The sequence below is a fragment of the Buteo buteo genome, chromosome 4 (genome assembly GCF_964188355.1).
Source record: "Buteo buteo chromosome 4, bButBut1.hap1.1, whole genome shotgun sequence".
Taxonomy (NCBI): domain Eukaryota; kingdom Metazoa; phylum Chordata; class Aves; order Accipitriformes; family Accipitridae; genus Buteo; species Buteo buteo.
Window position 1 is genome coordinate 34186155 of NC_134174.1, and position 15535 is coordinate 34201689.

Genomic DNA, 15535 nt, shown 5'->3' on the forward strand with positions numbered 1-15535 from the left:
CACCGGATTTCAGTTTATTTGGGGTGTAAAACTTGCACACAAACACTAGATTGTATCACAGTTATCCACAAGTTTTGGCTACTGTCCAGAAGATACAGCATGTTTTAGTGTGGCAGTTTCTAAACTGCTAACTCCGGTTTAGACTTATCTGTGTTTCTCAAAAACGTTAATTCACTTGATTCCCCTTGCCTCATATTTTTTTTTTAATTTTGTTGCTGTGTGAGGTTTGATGCTTAACCTCTTACACCCTGTTATGGATTACCCAAATGTCTTTCCAGATATTAAACTAAAATTGTTTGACCAGTCCAGAATAATTGAGTGGTGTTTGCAGGAGGAGGGGCCAGGAGGAAGGTGACTTTAGAGAATGATTTTTGACTGTACTGTCACTGAAGGTTGTCTTTAAATTTTGTTGTTTGATCAATTACAGAAATAAATGCCTCTTTAGAAGTGTTCGAAGTAGCTGCAAATATAAGATACTGCTGCGAAGATGATTTGTGATACGGTGTGCTTTCCTGCTAGTGCTTTAAAGCATTACTATGTTTACTGTTAACTCTGTTTTGGTTGTGATATTATTATTCTGCAACTTTATTATGTATTTTAAAATTAATTTATAGAAATTAAGTTATTAAAAAGTGCTTTTTAGTGAAAGGTGTCAATTTACAATTTTTAGTTTTTGTGGTTTTGCTGCTGCTTTCTACTTGCTTCGTTAGAATAACAGGCAATACTTTAATAATGACAATTGAGGTGAGAGGATAATTTTATATACAAACTGTTCCTTTAAGGCAGATTCTAATGCCACCGCAGAGACTAGCAGTACTTTCCTGCTAGTTTCAGGGAGTGAAATGGGCAAAGGGGAAAGGTAAACGAGTAGTCGAGTTGATGAATAAGGCGATGCAGAGATGGGGGATGACTGTGATTAGCCAGGTTAATTGAAATGTCGGAGGAGTGGCAGTATGCAAACGGCAGAAATTCTGGATGTGGAAGTGGTGAATCCAGAGGGAAGGCTCTGCCCTTGAGAAATAAAGAAGGAACAGTATTTAATGCAGGCAACTGCCCTGCACACGTTCTACCTCGACCTAGTGATTGAGAACAGGCAAGAAAGAAAATGAGTAGTAAGATGAGGTGTGAGATAAGAGGTGGAAAGACCAGTTGGCTGTGAATATGATATTGGTGACAACTACAGGGATGGTCAGGTGTCAGTATTTGGTAGGGGGGTGGATGAGTCAGGTGCGCCGTGAGTGATAGCTGTGGTTAAGTCAGAGTAGTGAGCAGTTCGTGGAGGTTGCGAGAAGGGGGAGCAGTGAAATAAAGGGATAGACTGAGCATAGCTTGACAGGAGAAGAAACTTCTTTTTATTTGGACAAAATTTAAGTGGAGATGCAATAATGGGCTGTCATAGAAGAAAGTAACTGCAGTAAGTTATCTGCTTAATTTGGTGCTTTAAAGAGGGAAGGGAAAAGGAAGCGAGTGTGTAGGAACAGAATGGGAGTAATATGGGTTAAAAAAATTATCTATGCGGGGGAAAACTGGGGTGATGGGTTTTGATACAGGAGTGAGAAGAGGCTTGGTGGAAATAAAAGTTGTGTACACAGAAGGGAGAAGGACAAGATGAGAGGGAGCACTATGTAGTAGATGTTTGGAAAGTGTGAGACAAAGTCTAGACAAGGAAGTATGTTGCAGGCCTAAAATTAACCAAAGTTAAAAAGACAAGAATATTTCTGTGATGCTGATTTAACTTCTCAGAACCAGATAGAGGAAGAAACTCCAGTTTCAGAAGTTGCCTTGGCTGTGGCTGAGAGCTGAAATTCAGGAGAGTAGCAAAGCATCTTCCCTTCTCCAGTTTGTGTGACAAGCAGCAACTCTTTTTTTTTTTTTTTTAAATAATGCTAGCTGGTTTTTCTTATGAATTTTCTCATAATTTGGAAAAGAAAACGATTATGTTGATTTTTTAAGAATTTTTAAACAAATTGTTTAATTTTGAAATGTAATGGTTCTAGAAGAGTTTATGTTTGCTAATGCAGATAGCTTTTTGGATAGCTTTTTGGCTCCGAGTTCCTTCCCTTTTCAGGAGGAGACAAAAGGTTTGGCATATTTAGCTTAGTGAATGCAGCTGAGGGAGGGTATGGTTGTTCTCTAAGAATGTGTCGGGGGGAACTGTATAACCTACAGGACAGGGATGGCATGAGATCAAACAGTTGCAAACTGGCTCCAAATTAATTTAGTTGGAAACAAAAAGTGTGGGGGTTCCCCCCCCCCCCCCCCCCCCCCGCCTCCAAAGGAGCAGGATTCCAGAAGGACAGAAATGGCAAGAAACTGAGCTGCTTCTATTAGGTGCTGTGTGTTGGGGTTGCTTGTAGTAACAAGGTCTGCAGGCTCAGGATGTCCTTTCTGGTTCTGTTCCAAATGGCTGCTTTTTTTTTTCTTTTTTTTGTTTCCTTGAAACAGTGTTTCTTTGGTTTGTGTTCTGTGACAAGTATTTGAGCTGAGAATGAGAAGTATTCTTTGAACTTATTTACTGATATTTAAATAGCTGTATATACTGCTTGAATGATGCTAGTAAATACTTGGTGTTATACTTTTCATTCATGAGATAAGATGTTTTAGCAAATGTAACCCTCATCTCTTCAGCGCAAATGTACTGCCAAGAAGAATTTCTTCTGTGGTGCAGGACCTGATTATGTAATTTCACATACCATAACAATAAAATGGGTAATATTAAGCTCTTGCATTAAATTTTACAATACATGCTTTCATAAATGCATGTAGATGCACACATGCTGTGTATATGTAATAATGTATGTCCTTTCCTGTTCTTAAATTTCCACAGGTATATGTGGAATTTGATGACCTTGAATGGGAAAAGCGAGAATGGGTTAAAGTTTATGAAGATTTCGCAAGCTTCTTGGTGGAGTGCCAGCTGGTCTGGGCAAAAAGAAAGGACCCAAGCCAGACTCAGGGATCAAAGATCAAACAAATTCAATGGCCTGCATTGGTAAGATACTTGAGCAATTGCATTTACTAAACTATTTTAATCTCTTTAATTATGTCCTTCTTGGGAAACTGTCTAGGTTACTTAAGTGGTGGTGGAAAGCGATGAGTATGGAGGGGGAGGAGGGTAAGAAAAGGGTAAGAAAATACTAATAAAGCATGTTTGTGTTGAAAGGTTGGGAGTGATGTGATAATAGTTGCTCATCTTTTTGAATCAACTTAGAGCACTGCAAAACTAGTCTCTGAGTGACATAATAGAACTAATGGCACTTTACACAGTCAAAGCATCTTACAAATACAAACTTCTCAGCAACACATCTTACTGCTCTGTGGAGGATTGAAACAAAGGTGAAAAATAAACTCTTAAGCTTGTTATACCTTCTTCGTGGGAGTTGAGTGTATCTAGAATTCAGGTCAGAATTCAGAAAGATGAGAAAAGTGAGTAAAGATCCATAAAGTAAGTGGTAATCGCTTGCCTGGTTTATGAGATGATACCTGTGACTCTCATTCTTTCTGGACTGATGCCCAAACATTAAAGCTGCTGAGAGAACTGCTAGGAGGTTGTGTCTGGTTTTGACATGCCTTTAGATAGACCTGATAAATACTAAGGATCTGATGAGATAGCCTAATAAGCAATAAACACGTATTCCTTTTTTCTCCGAAGAAACTGTTAGAGTGCTGTCAAAGTCTTCAGAAGAGCCAAATAGGTATGAGATTTCAGGAACCTACTATATTGCATGTTTTTGCTTTGTGGAGAGTTGGGGAAGATTTCTCACAGACTGGCAGGTGAAAGGGAGCTCCAGCAAATTTGTCAAAATGGTGAAGGGAAGTCTTAGAAATATATTTGATATTAAGCTTAGCATCTCTAACTTCAGTCTTGGGTTTTTAGAAATTTGTAGTCATAATGAATTTAGATGATTTTTTTTTTTCCCTCCGCACCGTAGCTGTGTCTGTGTTTCATTTAAATATGCCCTTCGTATTCTCATCTCTGAGCACTTGATGGACTTTCTGAAATGCTGTCACGTGATTATTTTTCTGGAGCTGTGGTTGGAACAGTCATGCTGAAGGTCATGAAGCAGGCTTTTCAAGAAAGCTTAGTGGTGGAAGAGATGCATTGATGGTTTAGGATGCACTTACGTCCTCTTCAGTTAATATTCCTACTTGACTCACCTTGTATGTTTGTGCTAATGTGCTTGAGTAAAACAAGCTAACTTACTGGATGTACAGGCTGTTTTGTATATTTGCTTGTATGGGCAAATTTACTGCTTCATGTTAGTATATCCTTGAGCAAGAATTTTTTGTTTTAGAGAGTTAATGTCATTTGCTCTTTGAAGCCACCCGCCTCTCCTTGATTGAGATGGGTGTTTTAAAACTTGTTAGCAACTTAGAACTTAGTATCTAAGTACGGTGCTATTTTACATGCTTTTAGTCTCACCCTTTAGGATAGAGATTGTGTTTAGAAGGGGTGTATTTCTAGAAAGTATTCTAGTCTGGCTGCTGATCCTGTCCCCAAGTTAAGAGTTTATCTTTGCTAATGTGTGAAAATGTTTTAGTTGCACATTTTTTAGTAGACTTTTTCAAACTTGTGCTGGTCTGGAAGGCGGGAACATATTTTTCTTCCATCTCCATCTTATCAATTTTTTAATTCTTGTTTTAATGTTTATGTTCTTGAGGTAGCTCATAGGTGAGAGAAGGAAGGTTTACAAAAGATCTGCCTCCTGCTTTTACAATTAAAAAATTGAAAACAGGTAGTCCAAAGTGGGGCTCAAATAGCTTGTCGGGTCACAGTTTCCAGATGTTAAAGATGACAAGTTTGCAGCATTTGTACGTGGCCTGCCTACAAATGTTCTCACAATTGTTTTCTGAGTCAAACCCTGTAGTCATCCATTCCAGAAAATGCATATTTGAGGGAAAGTGTGGATACAGGATATTAACTCTAGTTAGACCAGATTCCTTCCATAGAAACCTCCCAAAAGTTCTGCTCTGTATCAATAGCTGCACTGAGCATGCCAGGCCTTGGGGAACAGGGAGGGTGCTCAAATTGCTATAATACTTTTGGGTTTTGTTTCCAGACTATCTGAATACTCTAGTGTAGTGGAGTTGATGACCTTTATGAAGGTTTGGGGGTGTTTTTTTGTCAAAACAATACTTATTAAAAATGAGAAAGCAATGGAAAAGGAGGTAAAAAAATTCTGATTTGCCAAACAGCAATAGGAATATCTACACTTTTATGTGAAATCCTAAGTGTGGATGTGATAAAGCACGTTTTTTTTTTTTGAGAAGCTGACTCTTGCTGTAGTTATTAAAGGAAAAGTCTCAATCTTTCCCATGCATGTGAACTATATTGAAAAAAATAATTCATGTACGTGACTATCTTTTCTTCATATTAAATACCAAAATAAATTTTTTTGGTACAACTTTATCTTGGATGCTAACATATACACAGCAAAGCAATATTGAAGTATATTTTGTGTAGTAGTTCTACAGGATCTTTGTCTTTAGTGGAGTGAATCAAAAGTGCTTGTTTATTTAGATGGTTATCACCTTCTGTTCTTCTCTTATTTGGTCAACATACTCTGTATCTACTGTACGGTATTCAGACCTGATCAGAAGACAAGGTCTGTAATTTCCTGTGGGGCTTTCTATGGGCAGTCATCCATCTAGTATCTGTGTACTTCATAATTGCGGATTTCTTTTATTACTTAATCATGTGATACAATGTAATGCCCACTTTGTAGATGAAATTGCTAGAATGCAAGTTGGTCACAAATGTTTGCTATTTTTGAATGCCTGAGGTGTAGCTATTACTGAAAGCATAGCATCCATTGACCTCATATAGCTGTGCTTTAAGATTTTAGGCTCTTATGTCAGGTGCTGAGAAAGGAGGTGAGAGGTACTACCTCTTTCTCCTAGTTTAGAAACTTGGTAACAGAGGAGGGATAGATTATCCCCTGAATTCAGTTTCTGTCATGATGAGATTATCTTTTCTTCTAGTAGAGATCCTGCCTCATTTATGCCAAAGGTGAAAAGTTGACTGTAAATGAGCCTGGAGTCCTATTGGCAGCAACATGCTTCATCGTATCAGGATCAATCTGATGTTGACTAATACCTGTTTCTGGGCCACTGTGTAAGTCTGTGAAAGAGAGAGGAAGTGTAGTGCCTCACCTTGTTCATGCTGTAATCAAATGCTTTTCCTTCTTGTGAGATGATTTTCTGGAAAGAGTGGAGAACTTCTTGCCTGCCTAGGTGACTGGTATAATCAGAAATCACCCTGCATGTGGGGTGTTTACAAGCATAGAAGAAAAGACTATCAAGATGCATAAAGACATGGCAATGGTGATAAGTGATGTCAGCATAAATGTAGCCTAGATGTTAGGGAAGAGTCTGTTTGGAAAACAATGCTTGTTGTTTACCTCAAGTAATGGAGATGCTTTACAGATGTCAATGCAGAAGAAAACTTCTTGGCCAAAAGGGTAGCATAGGAAAAAAGGAAAGTATGGATTTTTTAAAATTTAAAAAGTGTAGGTAGTGGAAGTGAGTGGTGTGTCTTTCCACATTAAGGGATTAAGATAAGTAGCCTAGATAAGGTGTTGAAATTGAAGGCATCAGCTTAGTTTGGTAAACAAAGGGGATGTGGGGGTGTGTCACAAAGATACAAAAAGAGGGGAGTGAAGGGCTTAAAGTGAGGGGCTAGGAGAATTACCAGTACTTCAAAAATGAGGCAAAATTGATTTTTTAATTCCTCAGGAAACAACTTTGAAGCATTTGAGACGATGGATAAAAATTTTTGATCTGTGGGTGGGTAAGAATAGGTGTATTTTAGGGGGAGTAAATTAATCTCCCTGATGTAGAAATACTTTGGGTACTAGGATGCTAGAGAGCAGTGATAAAATCATGCCTATGATAAAGTTTGGTCTGAAGTCTTAGGAGTATGATGGTATCCCCTCAGCAGCCAAGAAGGGAGATGGAAGTAAGTGTGTGGGCAAGGTGACAAATTGGAGCCAAGGTTTTAATGTGGACAGAACAGAATGCTTCTGTGAGCTGTCAGTTTGAATTTAATTACTGTCACTCTAATTGCATATTAAAATATGTAGAAATAAAGTGTACAGGGAGAAAAAGAGAGGACTATAGACAGAAGTCGCTAGGGTAATTTTAGAGAATAGTAGAATAATGTGGAGGAAAAGTTTACATTTTCTTACTAAAGACTAACTAGGAGAGGACACCATGGTAGAAACTGAGATAGCAGTTCACATTTTTTTTAACAGCATCAGCTTTATACGTTTAAGGCATAGGAAGGTGCTGACTGAGTGCCTTTTCTTAATAGTTTTGTTTGGGAAGAGGGTTTTGGAAACTTCCATAATGTGCTAAAAAGAAAATTTATCATTTGAAGGTCTACAGATAGAAATGAAAGAAGGAGATTTAAGACAGGCATTTTAAGGGGCATGTTCCATCATCTTGGAAAGAAAATAAGGGAAGAAGGGTAATTGAAAATGCAATTAAGATTAAAGGAGTTTAAAATTGATAGATTTTGACAAGTTTGTACTTCTAGGAAAAGGACCTAGGAGAATACAAGAGGTTGGAAAGAAAAGCGTTGGAATTGGAGATAGGGAAAAGTGAATGCATTGAATGGGAGTACACATGAGAAACTTCTGCACTTGCAACAAGAAAGGAAGAGACTACTGTAGAACAGGGGAATGAGAAGTGTTATCTTATTTTAGCCTTTTCCTTTTGGAAGAAATTGGCAGTCTTGTGCAGGGTAGATGTCAAAGGAGGAAACAGTTTGATTCAGTCTAGTATGATGAAAAACAAGACTGGGGAATGGTACATTTAGCTGGCAAGGCAGAGCTGGGTGCCTGGGAAGGTTACATACAGGCACAGGTGATGGGGTCAGGGGTTTCCTGTGTTCTGGGTATGGTTTGTTTTGTAAACTGTGTTGCCAGCTGTTATACCTATAAATGAAACAGTACTGCTTGTGAATTCAGTATGAATTCATATATAATAAATCAGAGCAATCCATACAGATTCTCTGTTGGTTTGAATATGGAGACAATGTTTCGCTAGCTTACAGTACTCACTTTGTCAAACCAACAGATTTGCCCTGTGGTCTGCAATAACTGTATCACTCCCAGTTTTGGTGCTGGCATACAGCAAGAACTGGTTCTCCTGCAATTGTATATTTCTGAAGAGTATATATATAAAAACTAAAACATGTTCCATGAGGAGATCCTGAATATGTTTTTCTCCGAAGGTAGGGTAGCTGCAGGAGCAACTCAGTCTGCCCCCCCAGTAAAAAAAGAGTGTGTGTCAGTTTGCCTGTCTCTTTTTCTTGGAACAAGTGAAGTCATTGCTAAACCAGTGGCTTGAGAACAATCTTTCCTGGGACTCTGTCCAGGGCTTTGCAAGAATATAGAGCTTTAGCCAGGCTTATAACAAAACCAGGGACAAAGAGTGGGTCTTCATTGGCAATGACTAACTCTTTTCCACTGTGAGAATCTGGAGCTGATTTACAGTGGACAGTGCCAGTGGCACCTGTGGGACTGTGGGCCTTCAGTCTCACCATCATGCTAATGAGGAGGTAGTCTTGCCGAAAAATGAGATGAGGTTTGTTCTGGGTGGTAGTGCATGCGTTTGTTCGGTTAGATGTGAAGGAGCCCATATATTCATGTGCTGACTGCGGGTTAGGGTACTTGGTGGTAAAGTATAAGAGTAGAAGTGTTCATGGACATGTGGAGGATAGACTTGTCTTCTGACCCTATAGACCCTTTTACCCCCACTCCCTCTGTGCCCCTCTGTCCCAGCTGTCAATTGCAGAATCCTTTTGCTTGACCACATTCTGCTTCAGCTGACTTGATTGTGTTGGATTATAAAGCAAATACTTATAAAGTGCCAGTTTATTGTCATTTGTGTCACAATTAAAGTGTACAGATTGAACAACAAGCTTCTATAGAGCTTCCAGAGATTCTTGAGACAAATCAAATTCTTTATTTTTGGCGTGATGATGGAAAGTAGAACAGGTCCCTTGTTCATTCCTGTTTATACCATGACACACTACCACTTTTTCACTCTCTCAAGGATTTGTTTTCCTCCTTGTCTTGATGGTCTAATTTTAGCATTTCTGAGTAAGTTTCTCTTCTCTACATTGGTTCCATGGATCAGATTGATCCCCTTCAAAGTCAGGAGTTTCTGTAGATACTGCTAATGTTCCCCATGCATGTTCAGTTACTTCACTGCAGCCTGTTCTCCTCCCCGTGCACAATGAAAAATAGAGGTATACACTGCCAGATACTGTGATTAAATCCTCAGCAGACACTCAAAATACTCTAGCAGTAAAAAGAAATAAGTTCACAAAGGATTACCGTGTATATAGAAAGCAAGGCAGAGAGAAGACTTGGTCTCTGGAGTCCTAAAAATAAGTAAAAACTTTGAGGGTATTTTAAATTTGAGGGGAGGAAGTGCTGTAACTTCCAGGGTAAGCAATCAAAAACTAATAGTGGATTCTTTTCAGCTTCTCCATTCCCTGCATCAGAATTCTAGTGCTTGTATACCTTGCTAATCTGGGGTAAAGATGAGATATATACAACAGAGGAGAAAATGCTTGGAAACTGTCAGCTTCTTGGAAAAGATTTAAGACGCTTTAGAGCTTGGGGAAGACAAAATTTAAGTAACTGACTCAGCAGAGCATAAATGACCTGATTTTTGCTGCATTGTGAAAGACAGTAACATGCAGAAACAGCACTTGGAGATGGTTCAAAGATTACTTTGCTGGAGAGTACGTTACTGTAATATTCCCACAGAACATAAACGTTTCAAGCAGTACCACATCCCGCCTGTGTACTTTGGCACTTGCTTTTTTTAAACTGCTGCTTACTGGGAGCCACTGCTTTCCACACAGCCTTCTAAGCAGAGGCCATTACCTTCCCAGGACATGCCCCAAGTGAACAAGCAATGAACTGAAATCTGCCTCCCCAGATGCTCCGTTGTGAAATATGGGTGTTGTCCTGTGGCTTCCCCCTCTGGAAATGAGTGACGGAGTGGAAAGCCTCACTGCAGTGCTGACTTACATGTGGGCCTCGTCCTGTTGCGCACTTTACACTACTGCTTTGTTTGTTTCAAAGTTTTTTGTCTCAAGGTGTTGGCTAATGGCAAGCTTATACTTAATTTTTGTTTTTTACTTTCTTCCTGTAAAACTTGCACTTCTAAGCAATGGGGACCCTTTTTATTTGAAAGGATTTAGTTTTGTAAAAGCATGCTTCCATATATAAAATACATAAAATATTTTTTGTAGTTAAGTGCTATGCTAAGACTTGTTTTTAATGTCAAATTCACTTACAGGAGTGCTAGAATTCCAAACAAAATAGACTATTTTCTGGACTTTAGCCTTAAAATAACAGTAAGCACAAGTCATTTTTATCATAGGGGCCTGGGAGTTGCCATTTTGGCAGCTCCTCTAGAGAAAGCTGCTTTAGTATGTCACAGCATCCTGAAGGTCTCTATTTCAGGTTCTTTCCTCCTGGTAAAGCACTTCTTGTTCTCCAAGGATTATACAAATTAAATAACTAGATATTGTTTAGCATCCTTCAGCTGCAACACTAAGCAGTACTCCCAATTGAGTGTGCCTCTGTCACTTGCACCTGTTCAAAAGACAGATAGCAATGAAATGCTGGTAATAATTTGTATGTATTTCTGTAAAAGATAGACATGAAGCTTCTCAAGGTTCCATATTCAAGCCAGGCAGTTGAAGCAGAGCAGCCACAGTTGCAGGGTGCTCAGTGCAGGATAACCGCTTGCATGTTGATTTTATAACTGGTGCTGAAACCTATATTGGCTCAGTATATGGTTATACTCCTGTTGATAGCCTAGTCAACTAGATCGAGGTTAATGTAGGTGTATCTGAACTGCATTCACACTTCTAGTTTCTGTGTAGGACCTACTCCACAGCTTCATCAGGTATAAAAGCAAAGACTTGTGCTGCGTCCTCTGGAATTGACTGGAAATTCCTAAGTCTTTGTTTTTTGTGTTTTTGTTTTTTTGTTTTTTTTGGTTTTTTTTCCATAGCATTTATGAGAACAAATTTTTCACTTGTGCTGAAGAAAACAAATTGCTTTGTAGCTCTCTAGATCATCTGAACTTCTTCAATGAACTAGAAGGATCAGCTCAACTTTGGAGATATGGTGGCAAGCGGAATATAGGCATGTGGATGCAGTTGGTTATTTCAGCACAATATTTTGGAAATTCAGCTTCCGGAGCTCGGGCTTTGAAAGAATGACTGGATGCTTGCGGTGCCTTTTGTGTATCTCCATCAGTCCGGTCTCTCACAGTGTTATTTGTTGCTGTTTATATAAATTACAGCTTATATTACAAATATTTGCATTTTATATATGTGTATATATGTGTGGGTATGTAGTTATAGATGTGTGTGTATATAGAGATACACACACAAATATAGTATTTTTCTCTCTATTAAAAACATTAAAAAAAAAAATCTCCTGACCTATACCTGTTGAGAGGTTGTACAGTGAGGGAAGGATGTCAGCGTGGTACTTGTCCTCCATCTGAATGGTGGCTGTCCAGAATGAGGAAAGCTGTGCCAGAAGACTTCCATCTACAAGCAACTGCTCGGTGTTTTTCTTGTGATGGTGGGGAGGAGCAGCTGGGCTTTACACCTGTCAAATCTACTTGGCAGCTAATTTTGAAAGCCACCCACTGTTAAAATCTCCACTGCTGCTTCTGTGCATTAATGACTTCTCAGCTGTGCAGTACTGAAGTGCTGCTTTCTTCATGCTGACTTGAGTAAGATGAGTTATGGAAGGTGTAATTAGAGTTTTATGAGTTTCTTGCTCTCCTTTCCCAGAATTCCAGCAGTTTCTTCTGGGTTTCATTGTGAATCCCATGATGTGCTGTATGAAGTCTCAATATCCACCGGAAACGTATAGCAGCATGGAGAACCCACCCAAAATGCGAAGCCCCTTTTCTGAAAAAGTATTTCAGTAGTTTACACATTACTGTTTGGATATCTCTGGCCTTGTGTGAATAGAGTCTGTTCTCCTACAGCTGAGACATAGGAGCTTCAGGTGCAGTTAATGTCTTGATGAAGTAAAAATGTTGCAGTTGGGGCCAAACACTGTTTTTCTAGGTTAGGGTAAAAATTCTGCATTTTGCAAAGTACTGAGAATCTGAAGGAAGCTTTTTTGATGGTACTAAGCAAGCATATACTTCAACTCCACCTGAATTTTGGTTATTGGCGTAAACAATGTAACTGTTGCTTCTAAGGTCTCCTTTTCTAGGGAGTGACTCCATAGAGCGTTTTTTGTCATGATTGCGTTGTGGTATTTTAGCTTCTCAGTCTACCACAGAACCGGTACCCATGAAACAATATTCTCTTGATTTCTGGGACTTTCTTGTAGTGCTTTACTTCTTTTTACAGCAGTAGCAGCAGGTCTTGTCACTGGGTGTGACCTTTCACAATTTTGAATAAGCGGAATAAATGATGGTGGGGGATCTTGTGTTGCTAGATTCAAAAAGAGAATTGGCAACATGGACTGGGGAGAAGACACAGGGGAAGACTTTTTAGTCCTTTGAGCCCTTGTGGTGTGGAAAAGGAAGTTATTATTTGGGATAACAAGGAAATTGAATTGAAAAAAGGCTAGTTTCTTCACCTCATGGCGTGAATGTGTTACTCATGTTGCTGGTTAGGCTGTTGGGTGGAAAAGGTTGTCTCCTTTATGTGCTTTTTTTACAGAGCCTGTAAAAAAAAAAAATAAAAAAATCTCCCCGTTGTAGCCCAGAACTGGAGCTCAGTAGTGCTATGGTAGTAATTTGTAAAGTACTTTTGCTTTACAAACAGGTTAAAAACAAAACAAAAACCTAACTTCCTTTCAGCTCAATCTGTTACAGGTGTGGTTTCACACTGAATTTAACCAATCTCTCACTGATGCTGAAAGGGACAGTGCTGCTACCTCCCCTTTTTGGTAGTTTGGCTTAAAACCCCCTCAGTTTTGGTTAGTTCTGCAAGTTCTATCCCCTAGGGTGTGTGCACACACTCATGCTCCCCCGCACCAGTACACAAAAATATTCTTTGTTATAGTTTACTCTAAGCTCTTGTGAACTAAGCAGGGATATATGTGAGAATGAAGTGCTATTGTTTTAGTACTATGCGTTGTCTGTACATAGACATGTCTGAATAGTATTGAACACTTCTGGTTTATTATATATTTTGATTTCATTCTGTTGTTCTGTGTTCTCAGGGCTCTGCGTTTGAAAAAGATTTTGAAATGAAATCTCAGTAGTTAGCTACCCTTAACAGAAACTTCTTTTGCTGGCAGATGTTGCAGGCGTTCAGTTACACTAAAACAGACTAAATCAAGCACTTGGAGCAAAAGGTTGTCTTTTTTCTTCTTTGTCGTAGGTGCTAAAGCATTGTAAATGGGCTCTGCATGATATATTTATCATGAGCAATCTGTTTTCATATATGGCAGTTTCTTGAGGACCACAAAAAGTCAAGTTTCCACAGCAACCTCATGTGCTGCTTAAGTTGTTTTAGCAATGATTTGATGTTGTACATCTAGTATGTTTACTTTTAAAATTTATCTTAATTTCTAAGGAGAAAGCTGAACATAGGAAAGAAGTTCAGGAACAGCCTGTCAGCTTCAAGTGTTTAACCTGCATGAGGAGGCTAGCTGGGATAGAATCTGTATTTTGTATCTTTAGTGTCCTAAAATTTCTGGTAACTTCATTTTTTGACAAAGTGACTATCATTCTTATTTTCTGAAAAACAAACTCTTAAGTAGTAAAACTAGTATGTCCTCTATTCCTGGCTTCACTGTCATAATAGTCTCCTGAAGTACTTGCTAGTTCCTTTCAGGTGTGTGTTTGTATGGGAATACGTGTTACTTTCTGAACTTCATGTTGCAGCATTTATGTTGACATGGATTCCATCAGCACTTCAGAAGCCCTTTTCAGATTTGATGGCTCTGCATGTGCCCCAGCTAGGCAGGAGGAATGAAAATGTTGGTTGGCTGCAGGTCATGCCACTCATGATGAGAAGAATTAAGATGTGATTAGGCAGTAATCACAGGGTAATTGGAATTGTGAGGGTGTATAGATGGGGAGAGAAGGATAGAGGAAGATGCTGAAGGCAGAGGTTTGTTTCTTCTGCTGAACAGTTTTCTTCTCTTTTTTTTTTCCCTTCAATAAAAAAAAATATACAGTTTTCATTTTACATGCCACATCTAATTGTCTGCAATGGGTTCAAAATCCATTCTCTCTGTGAGCACGCAGAGGCCAGGGCTGGGAGTATATTCTTTTACCACTTCCTTTCTTGTACCCTGGGATTAACATCCTTCCAGTTGCTGGCCAAATCAGGAGTCGAGTCAAAGGCTAGAAGTGGCAAATACACTTCCAATGACTTCTTAAAAGAAAAAGCAAAAACTTAAACTGAAGATGTTTAGGTTTGTCTTTGCAGTGTGTGTCCTGTTAGGATGATGTCAGTCTTAAACAAATGATGAACAACACTGAAACCATTTTATTTTTTGAAATTCATCAGGTATTGAGAAACAACCACTTTGTCATATCTGTGGTTTTATAACACTTCTGCTTTTCTACCCTCTGCAGCGTGGAATATTCACATAAATGGAAGAAGGACATACAATGAAACTTGGTTTTATGTTTGGGGTTTTGTGTTTTTTTTTTTTTTTTTTTTTTTTTTTCTTCCTATCTTATCTGCTCTTCCTTGCAGTAAAGCTTGAGGTTACTTCAGCGGTAGTTATTGCTCATTCTTTAAGATATTTTATCTTTAGTGTGCATTGCATGTTTAAAGCATTATTACATAGAATATCTTTAATACCAGAAAATGAATTGATGTTAAGAACTATAAATTTAGGGCTATATAAAGTCTTTAGGAACCAAAACAACTTCAGAAAAATATTCATTAGACTGACGTTGCAAGCAATCAAAATAGTCTAGTATTGATTAGGAATGGGTCTTTGTTTGAAAATAATATCCTTTAGCAGTAATTAATATTTTACTAGAGAAGCATGTCTGACCTCCCATAACCCTGAGTAAGTCTGACTTCTTATTTACAGATAGGTGAATTATTAACACAATTAACGATATATTGTTTATTTTTTTGTCTACTGACTGTCATAGGGTCTACACCAGTCATGGGTAGAAAAAAGTATTTAATTAAGCTTTTTGGTCTTTTATTAACTGCTTTTGTGTTCCATTTTGATTGCTTTATGGAAAAGACTTGGTTCGTTAGTTAAGCAATTGTTAGAAATTTACATGAAACTTCTCAATGTTCAATTTTTGAACAGAACTGTTTAAGAAAAAAATTAACTATTCTTACATATAATGCATCATTCTGAAAAACTCTTGACTGAGTATTTTAATTTGAAATTTCTCACCAATTTTGAGTCTAAGACATTGGGTAAGTACCTCATTTATTTTAATAAATGATGCTGTCCTGGTTTCAGCTGGGATATAGTTAATGGTCTTCCTAGTAGCTGGTACAGTGCTATGTTTTGAGTTCCATGTGAGAAGAATGTTGATA

At 38.4% G+C, this 15535-nt stretch overlaps 1 protein-coding gene across 2 annotated transcripts in view; it reads left to right on the forward strand.

The window, feature by feature from the left end:
• Window positions 1–15535, forward strand: part of JMJD1C (jumonji domain containing 1C) — a 171435-nt gene that overhangs the window by 55884 nt on the left and 100016 nt on the right. For both annotated transcript variants that reach the window (XR_012650077.1, XM_075025490.1), the window contains exon 2: window positions 2828–2992. Coding sequence is in view for 1 of the 2 variants with exons in the window: in XM_075025490.1 (XP_074881591.1) it covers window positions 2828–2992 (165 nt within the window). In the remaining variant the exon portion in view is untranslated. The remainder of the gene's footprint in view (window positions 1–2827; window positions 2993–15535) is intronic.